Source organism: Paralichthys olivaceus, chromosome 1 (assembly GCF_024713975.1).
Source record: "Paralichthys olivaceus isolate ysfri-2021 chromosome 1, ASM2471397v2, whole genome shotgun sequence".
Classification (NCBI taxonomy): domain Eukaryota; kingdom Metazoa; phylum Chordata; class Actinopteri; order Pleuronectiformes; family Paralichthyidae; genus Paralichthys; species Paralichthys olivaceus.
In genome coordinates, this window is record NC_091093.1 from 20993832 (window position 1) to 21008957 (window position 15126).

A 15126-nucleotide genomic window follows, 5' to 3' on the forward strand; every position below is an offset into this window, starting at 1 on the left:
TTTCCAAGTGACTCTGGAGTTTGCTTTAAAGCCGTATTCAGACATGACCTTCGGGTAAAATCTGGAGAATTGACTACAGAGTTTACCCAGATCTTTCACACGTGCACAATGCAGTTGGAGGTTCTCTGCACAGACCCGTTCACACCAGCATCAAGTCCTCTGCATTAATCAGGCAAGAGGTGGAGCAGCCGGGTGCAGCAGAAAGAGGCCGGAAGTGTCGTAATTCTGCTGCGTAGATCAAGTGATCATGTTTAAAGCACACCGACGCCGTTATCTGCTCCTATCTCCACAAACTCTCTAGACACCATCATCGGTGTCTTCTATGTGTATGTCATCGTCTTTTCACCTGGAGATGTTTGTCTTCTTTTTTTTCATCCTTGCGTCTGTCACATGTTTGAAGCATCATCAACTTTTTTTGCAAAGCAAAGCAGGTGCTAACTTTCATTACCAATTCCACCGACAAATAGGCAATCTGCTTCCTACTTACAATAGCATGTACATAATATCCTTCAAATACACAAGATTAGTTCCCTTCCAGAAATATTTGTTCTTTTTGAAAGAATAAAAAGTCATATTAATCCCCCAGGAGCCAACACATTTGTGATACAGGCGTTTAGACATTCTGGGTGCCTGGAATTCTGACATGGCATATTGGTAATGCACCCTTAACAATAGGAGCATAAAATATTTCTTCTTCAGGCTCCAATCAGAAAGATTAAAGGCCAAATCTGTAAATGCATATTTCTGGAAAAAGCAGCAGCATGCCAGAATAGAGAACCCTTTCTTTTGATGTTCAAGCGACTCGGGAAAGAAAATATTATCGAGAGTGGTGCAGTGGAAGGCAAGCAAGTAACCACAACCTCACATGAGTTAAAGATGCCGTCAACCACCAGGATCTCCTAAACCCCAAAATAAAGCCCTACAGTCCCCGAGGGAAACAGCAGGACTGGGGCCCGCCATTTTGTTCCATTTTGCTTTGAGGATAGAAGAGGGGGCAAAGGACTAGGCTGAATTTCAAAGGGCTTCAGATGCCATTTGAGTATCCACTGAGATTGTGCCGGTAGAACAGCAGCTATTAAAGATTTAGACAACTTGAACAGAGAGAAAGAGAGGGGAGTAAGAGAGAAACCACGACAGAGAGAGAGAAAACAAGACAGAGACAGAGAGGCAAGAAACAGGAGTAGCCATGCTTGTTTACCTAAAAGGACCACACTCTCAGCACAGGAGGGGGAGGGGAGAGCTTGCATACACAGTGGGCAGGAAGAGTGAGTGCTGAAGTTGCAGCAAAAAGCTTCTCCCCCTTCTTACAACCAGCACGAGCCATTGTATTCTTCGATTTGATCCTAAAGAAGGTTCCTTAGCATTATTCAAGGAAGAAATTGCAAAATGAATCGTGTACAGTGTCAGCCACCTACGCATTTTATCATTATATAATAGATCTTATAAAGAGAGCATGGGTTGAGGAAAAGTTACGCCCATTCTTTTCTTGGAAAGACAACTGATACATAAACAAAACTACAAAGTTTAGTGTAATGGCACAGATTCTGCCCACAATAAGAAACACTAACAAGACAAACAGCATTTAAGCGACTACTTCAAACACAACTTTTTTCCCCATCAACAACTAACTATTCACTTGATCGAAAAAGCAACAATATTCATGTGTATTCTTACACTCACCAGAAATCAGCAGTCTGGCATTTCATTTATTAAATTACTTCAATGACCAATTATCAAAACTAAGATTAACTTTCTTTTGACTGAATAATGATTGCAGAAATAGACAAAACCATCTCCTCAGTTATCGTAGTAAAATATACATTAGGGCTCTAACGATACGCCGAATCCATGGTTCAGTTCGGACCTCGGTTATTTAGCTCCAGTTCTGCTTATACCATGTTTTTTTTAGGCAGGGTGTAGTGGGTGCGTAAGAAAAAGCCATTTGGAACAGTAAAGAGAAGAACACTAAAGAACACGTTGGACCAGATTTCACGTGAAACTAACCAAAGAATAGGAAAGAGGTATGGGGGCATCTCCCACAGTCTCAAAGTCCAGAATTCAATCCATAAATATACAGTCAGTTTCAGTCTCCCCCACAGACCCAACAAAGTTTGGTTCAAACTACGAAAAACAGATACAACAAATATAATCTGTTACAGGTTTTACCGCAAATCTTCACAAACCAACAACTCAGAAAAGTAAACAGAAAGAGAAGCGTCCGTGTTGCTACAAGAACAACAGCGTTCCTATATACAATATGTACAGGGCACTCACAATCGAGCATAAGCTGGCCAGCAACTCTAGGGAACCTCCATAAGGCATGGAGTCCACCTGACTCCGACACTTGATTTCCTCATGACTCCAAGATGAGGCATCGGCTTCCGGGTGGGGACAACACGCAAACTTTAAAACACACACTTTTGTAAAGGTATAACAGACGATCCTCTCCAACCTCCACACTCATAGCTCCAAAGCTACTGGTCAATTCTGTGTTGGTTCAGATTACGCAGGATTGGCGTCCCGTGGTTGTGATTAGATTGGAGTGTGAGACATAGCCACACACGCAACAGGCTGCAGCTGTCGCATGGGGTTGGGCAGGGAGACGTGTTGCAGTTCCGTCTTCTCGTATCGCAAACCGAAACCGTTGACATCTGGATCATGGTTTTGATTTGAGAATTGTTACAGCCCCTATATATAAATATATGATAACAATACTGATTATGGAAAATATTTGGTGACAAGTATCCTCTGCTTCATCCTGTACAACCGTTACTGTTGTGTTGTCCAAATACAGCAATCTAAAGCATCTTGTTCTTTTCAAACTAATTGTATTTTTGCCATGATGCATTCACTCAGTTTTGTTTGCCTTAAACTCAAGCTAATAAAAATACATGGTATGATCAGGATGTCAAATAATCAAAGAGGCAACAACAATAGAGGAGCAGAAACTTAGAAATGCTACCTGTTTTGATACGACACAAAATGTTTATCCTGGAGCTACAATCACAGCTCGTGACCTTTCTGATGCCAACAAATCTCCATTTCCTGCTGCAGACAGAAGATATGCTTTATTTATATGGTACCACTTATAGCAGCAGGGGCAAAATCGTACCTCACTAACAGGAACCAGGTGAGACATGCAGTTAAGGAGCGTCAATTGACATGGCAATTAGCCGTACCAAAAATGCCCAGCGCTTACAGTAAGCATTAGATATTGATTCTACCGAATTCAGGGGTCCTCAATATTGCCTACAATTGACTACTTGTGAGTTTACTACAATATCATAAATAACACTTACATTTACCCTAGTAAATAGTTTCATAAGGAAACAGATCAATAAAAGGCATACAAAAGACCCCTATGTTGCAGACCTGTAAAAATGTGTATGAAATGTGACAGGATGTCAAAGACTATATAATGACATTGCCCAAATGGGCCAGAAACACAGCAACATCACTACATGTGCTGAAGGAAAACTTAAATTCAAATGAGATTTCAATTAGTATTGGGGTTGTCATACTTTAACGATGTAAACACATCAGTGATGAATTGTAATGCGCAAGAGATAATATAATGTCGGTGAAGAATTATGCAATGAAGCCTTGATTATATTTACATCCCAAACATCATAATCTTCATATAACCGAGAAGAGTATTTGATACCATTTGAACATCGTATAGGTTTAATATGGCACAGAAATATAGGACCTACGCAAGCTCAAGAGATATGCATCATTGCCTCTGCAGTGTAGTCAACATGAACGCCCCAACAAACTAAAACACTCTCAGTATCTTGGTGGAAAACACCACCAGCGGCACTGCAGTGTTTTCCTCAGCATTGGTACTGCACCAAAGTAGAGAGGTTCTTATCCACACTCAGTTTCCTTCTGCAACTTGTCTCTCAAATCCAACCATGCTGTGCCTCCTTTACATGTTATTTACCACAGAAAGCACAGGCACTCCACTCAACCAACTTAGGTAATCACGGTGACACTTATCCATTCATACAGCCCACAGTTAGTCTACTATTTACTGATAACTCCAGATCGCCTGTGGGCATTTAAAGCACTGTTCTTTAAATAGTACTACAAAGCACGTATATATTTGGTGCTGTGTAGTTCTGACAATCTAGTCCTTGCACACAGGCTCGTGACACATCAATTTTGCTTTAGGGCACGAACACACCAGCAAATGGGCAAAACATGATGTGCTTCATTGAGAGCAGTTTATGACGCCATGCACACATCATTGGATAAGCTGATGAACGAGTATTGACTAGGGTCACCTGCAAACTAACCATTGCCAATGTAACAATCAAAAACAGGTCAACATTTGGACGTTGCCAGTTCTCTTCCTTGAAAATGCAATGATTATTGGAGCGTGTGATATTGATGGAGCTGATCACGAGAGTGTGCACAAAACCAAACATTACATTAAACTTATTGTAAATAGTTATTAGTAAATTCCTCATCGCTTCAAAGACAAGACTCCCAATACACAAGGTACGTATACATGTATGCATGGTATGGAGGCATGCAGCACTGGAATCTCACTCAAAACATTTGAATTTAGTTGGAACACAAATCGCTGTTCGTGCAAGACCCATCACACGAGAGCAACGATTCATGACAGCTACACTGCATTTACCAAAAGCAGTGTCAGGAGGTGTAATACACGTAATAACCTACATTTCTGGTCGGATCACCATCAATTCAACAAGCAGCTAAGCAGAAGCATTTGGGGGGTTGTGTTATATAAACAGAGCAGCGTGGCAAAAACCAATGAAAACCAGTTAACCTACTGATGAAGCAAACGCTTGAAAATCCTGAGTAAAATGAAGATATTGCAAGTTGACCTTTGATGCAACACACAACCACCCGAGTTACCCACGGGGCTGGCAATAGTCAGTTTGTTGTTGTTAACGCGTTAGCTGTGCAGGGCAAAGTAGAATGTGACTTACCTTGGGTTCAATTCCCACAAACACAAAGAGAAAAATGACTCTTAATGGTTAGTCTATGCCGCGATGGTTTCGGCCGATGCTGGATGGTCCCATTTGTTGTCGTCGGTTCAGTAAAGAGTGGTCAGGACACATCCGCATAAACCCGCGACGACCATCGCAGCTCCGCGGTGTCGATGCTAGTAGCGCTAGCTTGTTAAAACAGTGCGAACAGGCGTCCAGCGGGGGAAAAAACACTAAAATATCCACGAAAACTCGTTTACAGCGCAGTTATTTCGTCTCCACCACCAACTCGGAACCTTTAACAGTCCATTTGCACGATGCCGGGCTTGCTGTGGTGGTCGTAAACCATCAGAAGATCATATTTTTGTCGGTTTAATCCTCTCTGTCAACACATTCGAGCTCTTTTCGAACGGCCTTTGACTTCGCTGTGTGGACGTGCGGGGCGGAAATGCTCCGAGATAAAAACGAGCGCTCTGATTGGCTCCGCCGCTGTGGGCGGATACTGTCTCGGCGTTCTGTGAAAGTGACGCCATTTTGGATCCGCGCAGCGTCCCGTTCTCCATTCACAACGAACGCGAGCGAGGCCCCAACGTGGCTGACCGACGCGCACAGTTTCAAACGCAATAGACCACACTCCATTATATAGTTGGAGACCGAGAAAAGGAAATGGAGTACGAGCGTCGGATGCGCTCGTTTTCTACACCCGTACAAACCGTGAAGCGTATTGACAAAGTGTAATTTGTTTATTTGGAGTTTTTGTTGATACATATAGATTTTTCACATCTTAATTAAACTTTGATGTACCCTGCAAAGGTTCACCTAATATCTATAAACGCACATAGAGTTTCTAAGTAAGACATTTTACGAATGAATGTGTTACCTCCCGTTAATGACCACTTCACTTCTCATAAACGTATAATCACACGGGCTGGTGCACACCATATATTTGGACTCTCGTTACTCTGTATATATTGTGTTCAATGGAGAGAATCAGACCTCAAATAAAGGTTACATACTGTATGTCAGGGTGACACCGCGTTCGCAAGATATCGGAGCTTATCGGTAGGAACAACGAACGCACCCAAAGTCGAGCTGAAACGCGTAGGGAATAAAACGAAAGCTCCCATTGGCTCACAGAAACCTCCCGGACGCTCATTCGTTGACTTCACATGTCACTCAAAGTGACCCGGACACGTCGCTAAACACTACGGTGTTTTCTTCGTTATTTACAGCAGCGACATGGACACGAGGAGCAACACGTTGATGCTGTTCGCACATTAGTTTATAAAGATTCTGCTCGTACAGTTCAATGATTTGTGCTCCTCTGAAGTTTGAACTAAAAAGTAATTAATGAAACGATCTGCTCCGCTGATTATTGGTAATAATCAGCGACACACTGTTTGTGACACGAAGCTCCACCATGCTCCAGTGTAAAACGTGTTTGAGGTTTTTACCAGTGGAATATTCACACGTACCAACTGGATCGAGTCAATCCACAGCTGTGGTTCATGAAGTTAACCGACAGTGCTCTCTGCTGGTCCACTGTTCAAACATTATGTCAACAAACTTATTTATAATATACTCTTCGTATTTTATTCTAGGGTGCAGATACCACGTTCAAGTGCAGATAGTGGTTGAACCCAGAATAATTTCAGTACTAGTACTAGATAAAAGGCTGAATTAATAGTTTTATGCTTTTTTAAATTCTTGGTACCATAAAATTTAGGAAGAGACAAACTGTTTTGCTTAAACTGGCCTAATATCACATGAATAAATACACATTTGTAAACCAAATCTTCAGTATTTATATTGTAATGCACTTTTTTATAAAGTTGGCAAAACATGCACCCATTCATGGCACTCAAGAAGATATATATTACAGTATATAATACACAAATACATATATATAATCCACAAAAAAAGAAAAAAACTAAACAAGAAAGGAGATGAACACACCTGGTCAAATTGTAATTAAAGTGCATATATTTTGCAAACTCTAAACTATTCTAATTCAAATCTGACACGAAAACACTTGTTTTTAGGACACAATATATGTGGACGATTTGCTTTAATACATATATATATATATATATATATAACAATACATATATATATATATATATATATATATATATATATATATATAACAACCGCCTATATTCACATTGTTTATACAGTGTTTAAAATATATTATTTGTATCTAAATATAATTTCAACCCTAGATCGTAAAGACTTAAAATTGGTACATTAAAAAACTGTATAAATGAGAGGGTACAAAATGCAAATATCGACTTTTGATTTTAAAATACATTTCTAATGGATAAAGTTTGTATATTTTGATATCTTTGTGTGTTGGGAATGAAAATGACAGAAGACCAACCTCCGCAGTTGGGATTATATCATTTCCTGTCAAGCGCGTATCTACTACGCATGCGCTCGTAGAGGTTGAAGGTCCGCCATCTTGTCTGCAGCCAGGTCCCTCCCCCTCCAGCTGACATCTTGGTTCCGCTGCACAGTTGAATAACATAGCAATCAAGCTAGCTAGCTAGCTAGCTAGCGCTGCACGGAGCTAGAGGTAAACAGCAGTACTGTTAGCTTAATGCGACATTAATAACTATGTCATAACACTGGTTCAGTTAACACAGCGCAGTCAGCGAGCACCGGCGTCATGTCAGCGCTGTTGTTACAGCACCGTGTAGGTCTGTGTAGAAAACACAGCTCACGTTCACTGTGGTTGCTATCGAGGCGAGGCGCTCATGTTCTGGCCAACAGGACGATCTTCAGCGCTAGTGTTAAAAATGTGCTGTTCAGAAACATGCTGCTTTCACAGTCAGAGCGGACACTGACGAGTCAGCCCCAGAAAGTGATCCAGGTGAGCCCAACACATCACGGATCCACCAAACAGGACGAGTCAACGTGTGGTTTGTTATTAACTGTCACAGACTGTGAGTGACATGTAGAAAACTGATCTATTCAAACGCATTCATGTGTTTATATATTGCTTATGCATTGTGCATGCATGGTGAGGCAGCATGATGCATCATTGATTTTATAGATCTGTAAAATGTTTTGCTGTTTAGCTCATGTTTGTCATTTACAAACTTTACTCAGGAATATCTTGTGCACACTGTTGTGTTGGTTTATAACTTGAGCTTTCATAACCGCTTGATAGCATGCTATATAAATATATCTAGCTGGAAAAGAGCTTTAAAACAATATGAGAACCACGTGATCTATATTAAAGAAGATTGTCAATGTGACAGATTTCCCCAAAAATGATCAAACTTTGTTAGCACTTATCTTCAGTTCCACTGGTTTTTCATGATCAAATCAGCGTGTCAGATCAAATCTGTGATGGATCAACCTTTAATTGTGATGATTTAACACTGAATGACCCTAATATTTATTACTCCTATTTCAGAGTCTTCTCCACAGACCACTGAGTCCTGGCCTGTTGGGAATTAGCAAAGATTTAATCAGGCGCAACCTACTGAGGAACCCTGTTGGTTTGATAAATCTTTTAGGTAAACAATCAGTTTTGTTAACCTTAGTTTGAATGTGATTATGTTAGTTGTTTTTTACTGACTCATGATTAAAAACACTCTGATCTCAGGGTCAACAAACTTCTTCAGCAAGTCTCAATCCAAACAAGAGAAAAATAAAAGCGATGGACAGAAGGGAAAAACTCCAGAGGAAGATGAAGGTATGTGATGAATTGCTTTGGCAGATGGACGTTCAATAACTTTGCAACATCCGGCTGTGATCTTAATGTTTTTCTCTGATATTATTTGTTTTCTTCCTCCCCACCTATATCAGAGGAGAAGAAACGGCGTGAGCAAGCAGACCAAATGTACAGAGAGCGCCTGAGAACGCTGTTCATCATAGCGCTCATCATGAGTCTGCTGAACTCTATTAACACCAGCGGTGGTAACATCTCCTGGAATGACTTTGTCAATGAGATGTTGGCCAAGGGGGAGGTGTCACGTGTGCAAGTTGTTCCTGAGAGTGACATCGTAGAAATCTACCTACATCCTGGCGCAGTCATCTTTGGGAGGCCTGTATGTTGTGCAGGATTAATGCTAACATGCAATTAGCACCAGAGCTTTCACAGCACATTGGCACGCTAACCCCTCATATCCTGATATTTTTCTCGCTCTGCAGAGGTTGGCGCTCATGTACAGAATGCAGGTCGCCAACATAGACAAATTTGAGGAGAAGCTGAGAGCTGCTGAAGAGGAGCTGAATATTGACACCAAAGACAGGATACCGGTGTCATACAAACGTACTGGATTCTTCGGAAAGTAAGAAGATGAACTTTCTCACTGTACTTAAAATCAAAAAACTGTTTCCTGCAGTTTGAAGGAATGCTGTCTCCGAATAGTGTCAAAGGGAATGTCAATCACAAAAACCTTGTCAATTAACTTGTTATTAAGTTGAATTCTTCCTTTTCTACTCAGTGGTAATTTCATAAAGAGCCAGTCAAGACCCAATCATTACGTATTGTTACCATAGTCTCTGTAGAGTTTCTTTATTTTTATGATCTGGCTATGTTTGTGACTTGTAATGTTGGCAGTCAACTCCAGCTGTATTTTTTATGTCTTCTCTGATACTAAGCTCCGATACGATGCCTTTTCATCTCTTCTCTTCACAGTGCAGTCTATGCTCTGGGGATGGCAGCTATTGGCGTGGCCATTCTCTGGTATATCTTTCGACTTGCTGGCATGGGTGGCAGGGAAGGTGGCTTCAGTGCTTTTGTGAGTTTACACAGCATTAGCAAATCTACTTGTGATCATTAACATTTAGGGTTTTTGTTATGTTCCACTGCTTGATCTTGCGTATTACAACACACTTTACAGAATCAGCTGAAGATGGCCAAGTTCACCATTGTGGATGGCAAGTCTGGTAAAGGTGTGAGTTTCAGAGATGTTGCAGGGATGCACGAGGCAAAAACAGAAGTGAAGGAATTTGTTGACTACCTCAAGGTAAGAAACCAGACTCAAATAATGTCTGTCACTCTTGTATGATATATTAGCCCCTGAATATTCAATTCCATTAAGTAAGCTAAAGATGGAGGGAGTCCCCCTTAGCTAAAGGATGTCATTGCAAACTTTGAACACTTAAGATTGCAGTGCAATGCTCACCACAGTGATTTCATCTGATGTTAGAATCCAGAACGATACATCCAGCTGGGAGCCAAGGTTCCCAAGGGTGCGTTGCTGCTTGGTCCTCCAGGCTGTGGGAAAACGCTGCTGGCCAAGGCTGTAGCCACTGAGGCCCAGGTGCCCTTTCTGGCTATGGCTGGCTCTGAGTTTGTGGAGGTCATTGGAGGTAATTCTTACGGCGGTTCATGGCAACCTTATCAGAAGGCTAATTTCTCATGACTCATTAGATGTGGGTATGTTACAGTTGTGATCTGACTTATATTGCATTTTTGTGTGTAGGTCTGGGTGCCGCTAGGGTCAGGAGTCTGTTCAAGGAGGCTCGTGCCCGAGCGCCCTGCATCGTCTACATCGACGAGATCGACGCTGTAGGAAAGAAGCGCTCGACCAACATGTCCGGTTTCTCCAACACTGAGGAGGAGCAGACTCTCAACCAGCTGCTGGTCGAGATGGATGGTGAGAGAACCTGGGACTTCAGAGCAGATTGTTTTCATCAGAGGCAGAACAATGAAACACTGAACTCTTCTCTTACAGGAATGGGAACGACAGACCATGTCATCGTCCTCGCTTCCACTAACAGAGCAGATATCTTGGACAATGCTCTCATGAGACCAGGCAGATTGGACAGGCACATCTTCATCGACCTGCCGACACTGCAGGTAGACGTCTAGCCTCACTTTCACCACAATTTAAAAAGTGATGTAGTTACCGTACTACATTTACTTGGATCTTTTTGACTCAAAACCGCATATTCAGTTTTTAGTTAATGCACCTTTCTCTTTCAAAGTGCTGGTGATGTGGTTGCATAACAAACATATTTTATTAATATTATTATATTTTAACAGCTGTATTTTACTAACCTTATATGGAAGTTATGATTGCTATCATTGATAAATTAAGACGGGGATACACAACAGTTACTTCCTATAAATACCTGTAAAGAAAAGCCCCAGTTTATGAAACAGAAAAAATACCTTTTAAGTAGGGCCACAGTTTGAAACTGAAGTCCTGCATACACTACTTGTATCCATTTTACTTTTGGGACTTTCCAGTGTGAAATATTGTCAAATTTAATTTTAGCTAGCTCTGTCTCATGCTCCAGTACTGGAAATCACTTCTTCTTCACAGCTCTAGAAACAGTATTTGCCTGTGACAGTACAACGCAACTGCTGTTTTGGAGAAGAAGTGAAGAAAATGGAAGTTTCATCTGGGTGATTATTTATAAACTCAAAGGACGGTGCATCGATTTGTACTCGTCGATGCTTGTCCTGGCCTTTTCTGCAGTGTCAGAGGTTTTTTCGATGCTGGTATCTGTAGCGGAGCATCTCTACCTCACGTGTGTTTATCATCTCCACCCTTGTGTGTTTATTTAGTGTTGACAAATCTCTGTATCTGTTAAATGAAACTAGAATTTATTTCACAATCTCAGATGTGATCCCGACAAACGAAACCTTCCATTCTGTGTAACTACTCCTTTCCTACACATTCGTTTTTGATGAGGCTGTTCCATTGTAGATTCTCAATTACAATGTATGAACATATTATACTGGGACAAATGATGCATGTGAATTTTGTGGCAGATTTACACAGTGTGTGTCACCTAAATCTACTTTGTTTCATTTCTATTGTTGTCTCTCAGGAGAGGAAGGAGATCTACGAGCAGCATCTGAAGATCCTGAAGCTGACCCAGCCATCTAATGTCTACTCACTGCGTCTGGCTGAGCTTACTCCAGGCTTCAGTGGTACGCATATTTACTGTTCTGTCCTCATGTAAAGTGATGAACATCTGTGGCCATAATAAAACAATGGCCCGCACCCCCGATGTACATATACTCTCCAACTAATATGAAAAATCTCTGTTCCCGAAATCACTGTTTCTCTGCAGGTGCAGACATTGCTAACATTTGTAACGAAGCCGCTCTGCATGCTGCCAGAGAGGGACACAAGTCCATCGATACCTTCAACTTTGAGTACGCAGTGGAAAGAGTCATAGCAGGTACCATATTATAAGCAGCACACCAACACATACGTCTCACATATGTCTCACTCGCTACTCTGGAATCTGTGTGTGTCTGTGTGTGTGTGTGTCTGTGTGTGTGTGTGTGTGTGTGTGTGTGTGTGTGTGTGTGTACGTGTGTGTACGTGTGTGTGTGTACGTGTGTGTACGTGTGTGTACGTGTACATGTGTGTGTCCTCAGGAAGCGTAAAGAAGAGTAAGATCCTGTGTAAAGAGGAGCAGAGAGTGGTTGCCTTCCATGAGTCTGGACATGCCCTAGTGGGATGGTTACTTGAGCACACAGAGGCAGTCATGAAGGTAACGTCTGCTGCTTGATGTGGGGTCGGCTTTTATTTCAAATGCAGGACCTGGGTAAATACACCCTTTAACATAAAAAAAAGTTGAACAGTGTTGTGTTAATGTTTTTGCAATTTATAAAGCTGCAGCAATTGTGTAATAAGTTGAAATAAATTATCTAGGTTCTTTTTTTCTCTCTCCCGTATCTATGAATGTGTATAAATTATGGAGCCAGAATTATGAATGAAAGGATCTTTAAGATTTTTGCAGGAAGACACATGCACACACAGACTGATAAGGTGAAAACAATAGCAGCAACCCTGGCTGATAAAATGTAAGCAAATATGCATAGATTCAGAGAAAGGCCTTGAAGACAATAACAGTTACTGATGGTGATGTGTTCTCCAGGTGTCCATTGCTCCACGGACTAATGCAGCCCTGGGATTTGCTCAGATCTTGCCCCGTGACCAGTATCTGTTCACCAAGGAGCAGCTGTTTGAGCGGATGTGTATGGCTCTGGGAGGAAGAGCAGCAGAAGCTATCACCTTTAACAAAGTTACAACAGGTACATCTCCCACAGCCTGTTCACGTGCATATCACCTTCTGATAAACGCTGCTCACTTATCCTGCTGGTTGTTTCCAAGTAACTTCTTCATCTTTCTACTCTTTAAATTCCAAACCCCTCTAAATTTTAAAATCACCAAATCTTTTTTTTTTTTAAATGTTCCTAACATGAAATCGTATTTTTATTCTTGCTACAAGAGTTACAAAAGATATATTGTTGAATACATCCGACTACACAGCCAATACTCTCCATTTCTGTGTGGTTTATCTTTTATTTTTACTTAAAGTGAAAATCTGTGATTTAAATATCCCCGCTGTGTGTTCCCAGGAGCTCAGGATGATTTGCGTAAGGTGACACGTGTGGCCTACTCCATGGTGAAGCAGTACGGCATGTGTGACAGCGTCGGACAGGTCTCATTCCCAGAGACAGAGGCGCAAGGTGCCATTGGACGTCGTCCTTTCAGCCAGGGCCTGCAGCAACAGATGGACCTCGTGAGTTTTCTAAAATTGGATTAGTTCTCTGTTCTTAAATTAGCACACTGTGAAAGTCGACATAATCAGTTTTGTTTATCACCTTAAAATCCTTGAAACTTTGATCTAGTTCACAATGAATGTAATTTCATGTTGTCAGAAACTTAAAATTTGAACTTGTTCTTGTTTCAGGAGGCCAAGCTGTTGATAGCTCGTGCTTACAGACAAACAGAGAAGCTGCTACAGGACAACAACGACAAACTGACACTGGTCAGATTTTCCTCCTTTTTTTGTCTTAACCGTTCTGTGTTATTCTCTGTTGTTTAGTGAGAAGTTACAGTAAGACCCAGTTCAGACCTGCTATTAACTTTTATCCAAAGTGATCTGACCGAAGTGGTCAACCCTAAGTATGTTTCCTCTGAACCATGGTATTGAGATCTGATCACAAGTGGTCACAGAAGAACTAAGCACTGTCCACTCGTGATCGGATCAGGGGCCTAAATCACACCCAGTCTGTTTCTGTCTCTCCAGTTGGCCAATGCCCTGTTGGAGCGCGAGGTGGTGAACTACGATGACATCGAAGCTTTGCTCGGCTCACCCCCTCACGGGCCCAAGAAGATGATCATCCCTCAGAGCTGGGTGGAAGCTGAGAGGGACAAACAAGACATAGGAGAGGACGACCCTCAACCACCTCAGAAAAACAGAGAAGACGACATGAATACACAGCTAGTCTGATCTTAAAATACAAACTACTGGATTTGTTTGGGGGGCAGGGGCTCATCAGGGGCTCATCAGGGGCTCATCAGGGGCTCATCAGCGGCTGGTTGAGCTTTATTAAACCTGGCACTGTTCCCTCAGTCTGAAGCTTTAGGTGAAATCATCATAGTTTCTTAGAACTCCATGCAGACGTTTGTCCAAATGAACATTTGCACTTATTTTCCAGTGTACGGAGCCATTGAGATGAAATGTGCAGCCAGTGCAGAATGATTATTTTCGGAGGAAGTCCATTATTCTTAGTCGTGTGCTGCAGAGCCATATTATTATTATACCCTGGAAGCAATAAAAACAAGTCTATTCAAACAGGATGTCTCTGACTCGCTTAAAGCGCAGACGGAAAAAGCTTCTTATCAGCATTTTACTTTGTGTGTAATCAACAATTAAATGCTTTGTCTTTGGATTCCACAAAACTGTGTTTATACCTGAAACAGATGTGGGATCATTTGATGCAGACACACTGTAGCACACACAGGTTTGGATTCAAGTTGCACACTGAAGAAAAGGTTGACAAAGGGAGATTTCTTTTGTCAGAGATGCCACATGCAACAAAAATATCTGGATTTATCTACACAAACACATCAAGGTCTGCATCACTGTGTTTGGTATTCACATGAGTAAATTGCTGTGGAGATTTTAGTGTGTACTAAATAAAACAGAAGTGTGGTAAAGGACAAATTAAACTGCTTTCCATCGACAGAGGAAACTTTTCTATGTTGCACATTTTGAAATAGGTTAAGAGTTGAAATTCAAAAGACTCTGTCATGTTGGTGATTCGGCAGCAGATACAGACTGAATCAACAGATGGAATAAAAACAATATCTGTGTTAGGATTGTGTTGCTAAAAATTTAAATGAATAAATATTTAAATTCTTCTTGTTCTTGCAGCATTTCATTTCATTGT

The 15126-nt window shown here is 41.3% G+C and overlaps 2 protein-coding genes across 3 annotated transcripts in view; one reads left to right on the forward strand and one right to left on the reverse strand.

Annotated features, from left to right (window-relative positions):
- The window catches only part of ankrd11 (ankyrin repeat domain 11), an 85535-nt gene extending 80132 nt beyond the window's left edge, over positions 1-5403 (reverse strand). For both annotated transcript variants that reach the window (XM_020079890.2, XM_020079889.2), the window contains exon 1: positions 4962-5403. The gene's annotated coding sequence lies outside the window, so the exon portion shown is untranslated. The remainder of the gene's footprint in view (positions 1-4961) is intronic.
- A 1996-nt stretch (positions 5404-7399) lies between these two features.
- Positions 7400-15097, forward strand: spg7 (SPG7 matrix AAA peptidase subunit, paraplegin). The gene is made up of 17 exons (XM_020079893.2): positions 7400-7833; positions 8383-8485; positions 8575-8664; positions 8778-9019; positions 9123-9262; positions 9613-9715; positions 9818-9943; positions 10127-10289; positions 10403-10576; positions 10655-10779; positions 11760-11862; positions 12006-12116; positions 12319-12434; positions 12822-12978; positions 13306-13469; positions 13641-13718; positions 13980-15097. The coding sequence occupies exons 1-17, from the start codon at positions 7630-7632 to the stop codon at positions 14181-14183; spliced, it is 2403 nt and encodes an 800-aa protein (XP_019935452.1). The 5' UTR covers positions 7400-7629; the 3' UTR covers positions 14184-15097.
- Positions 15098-15126: the final 29 nt, after the last annotated feature.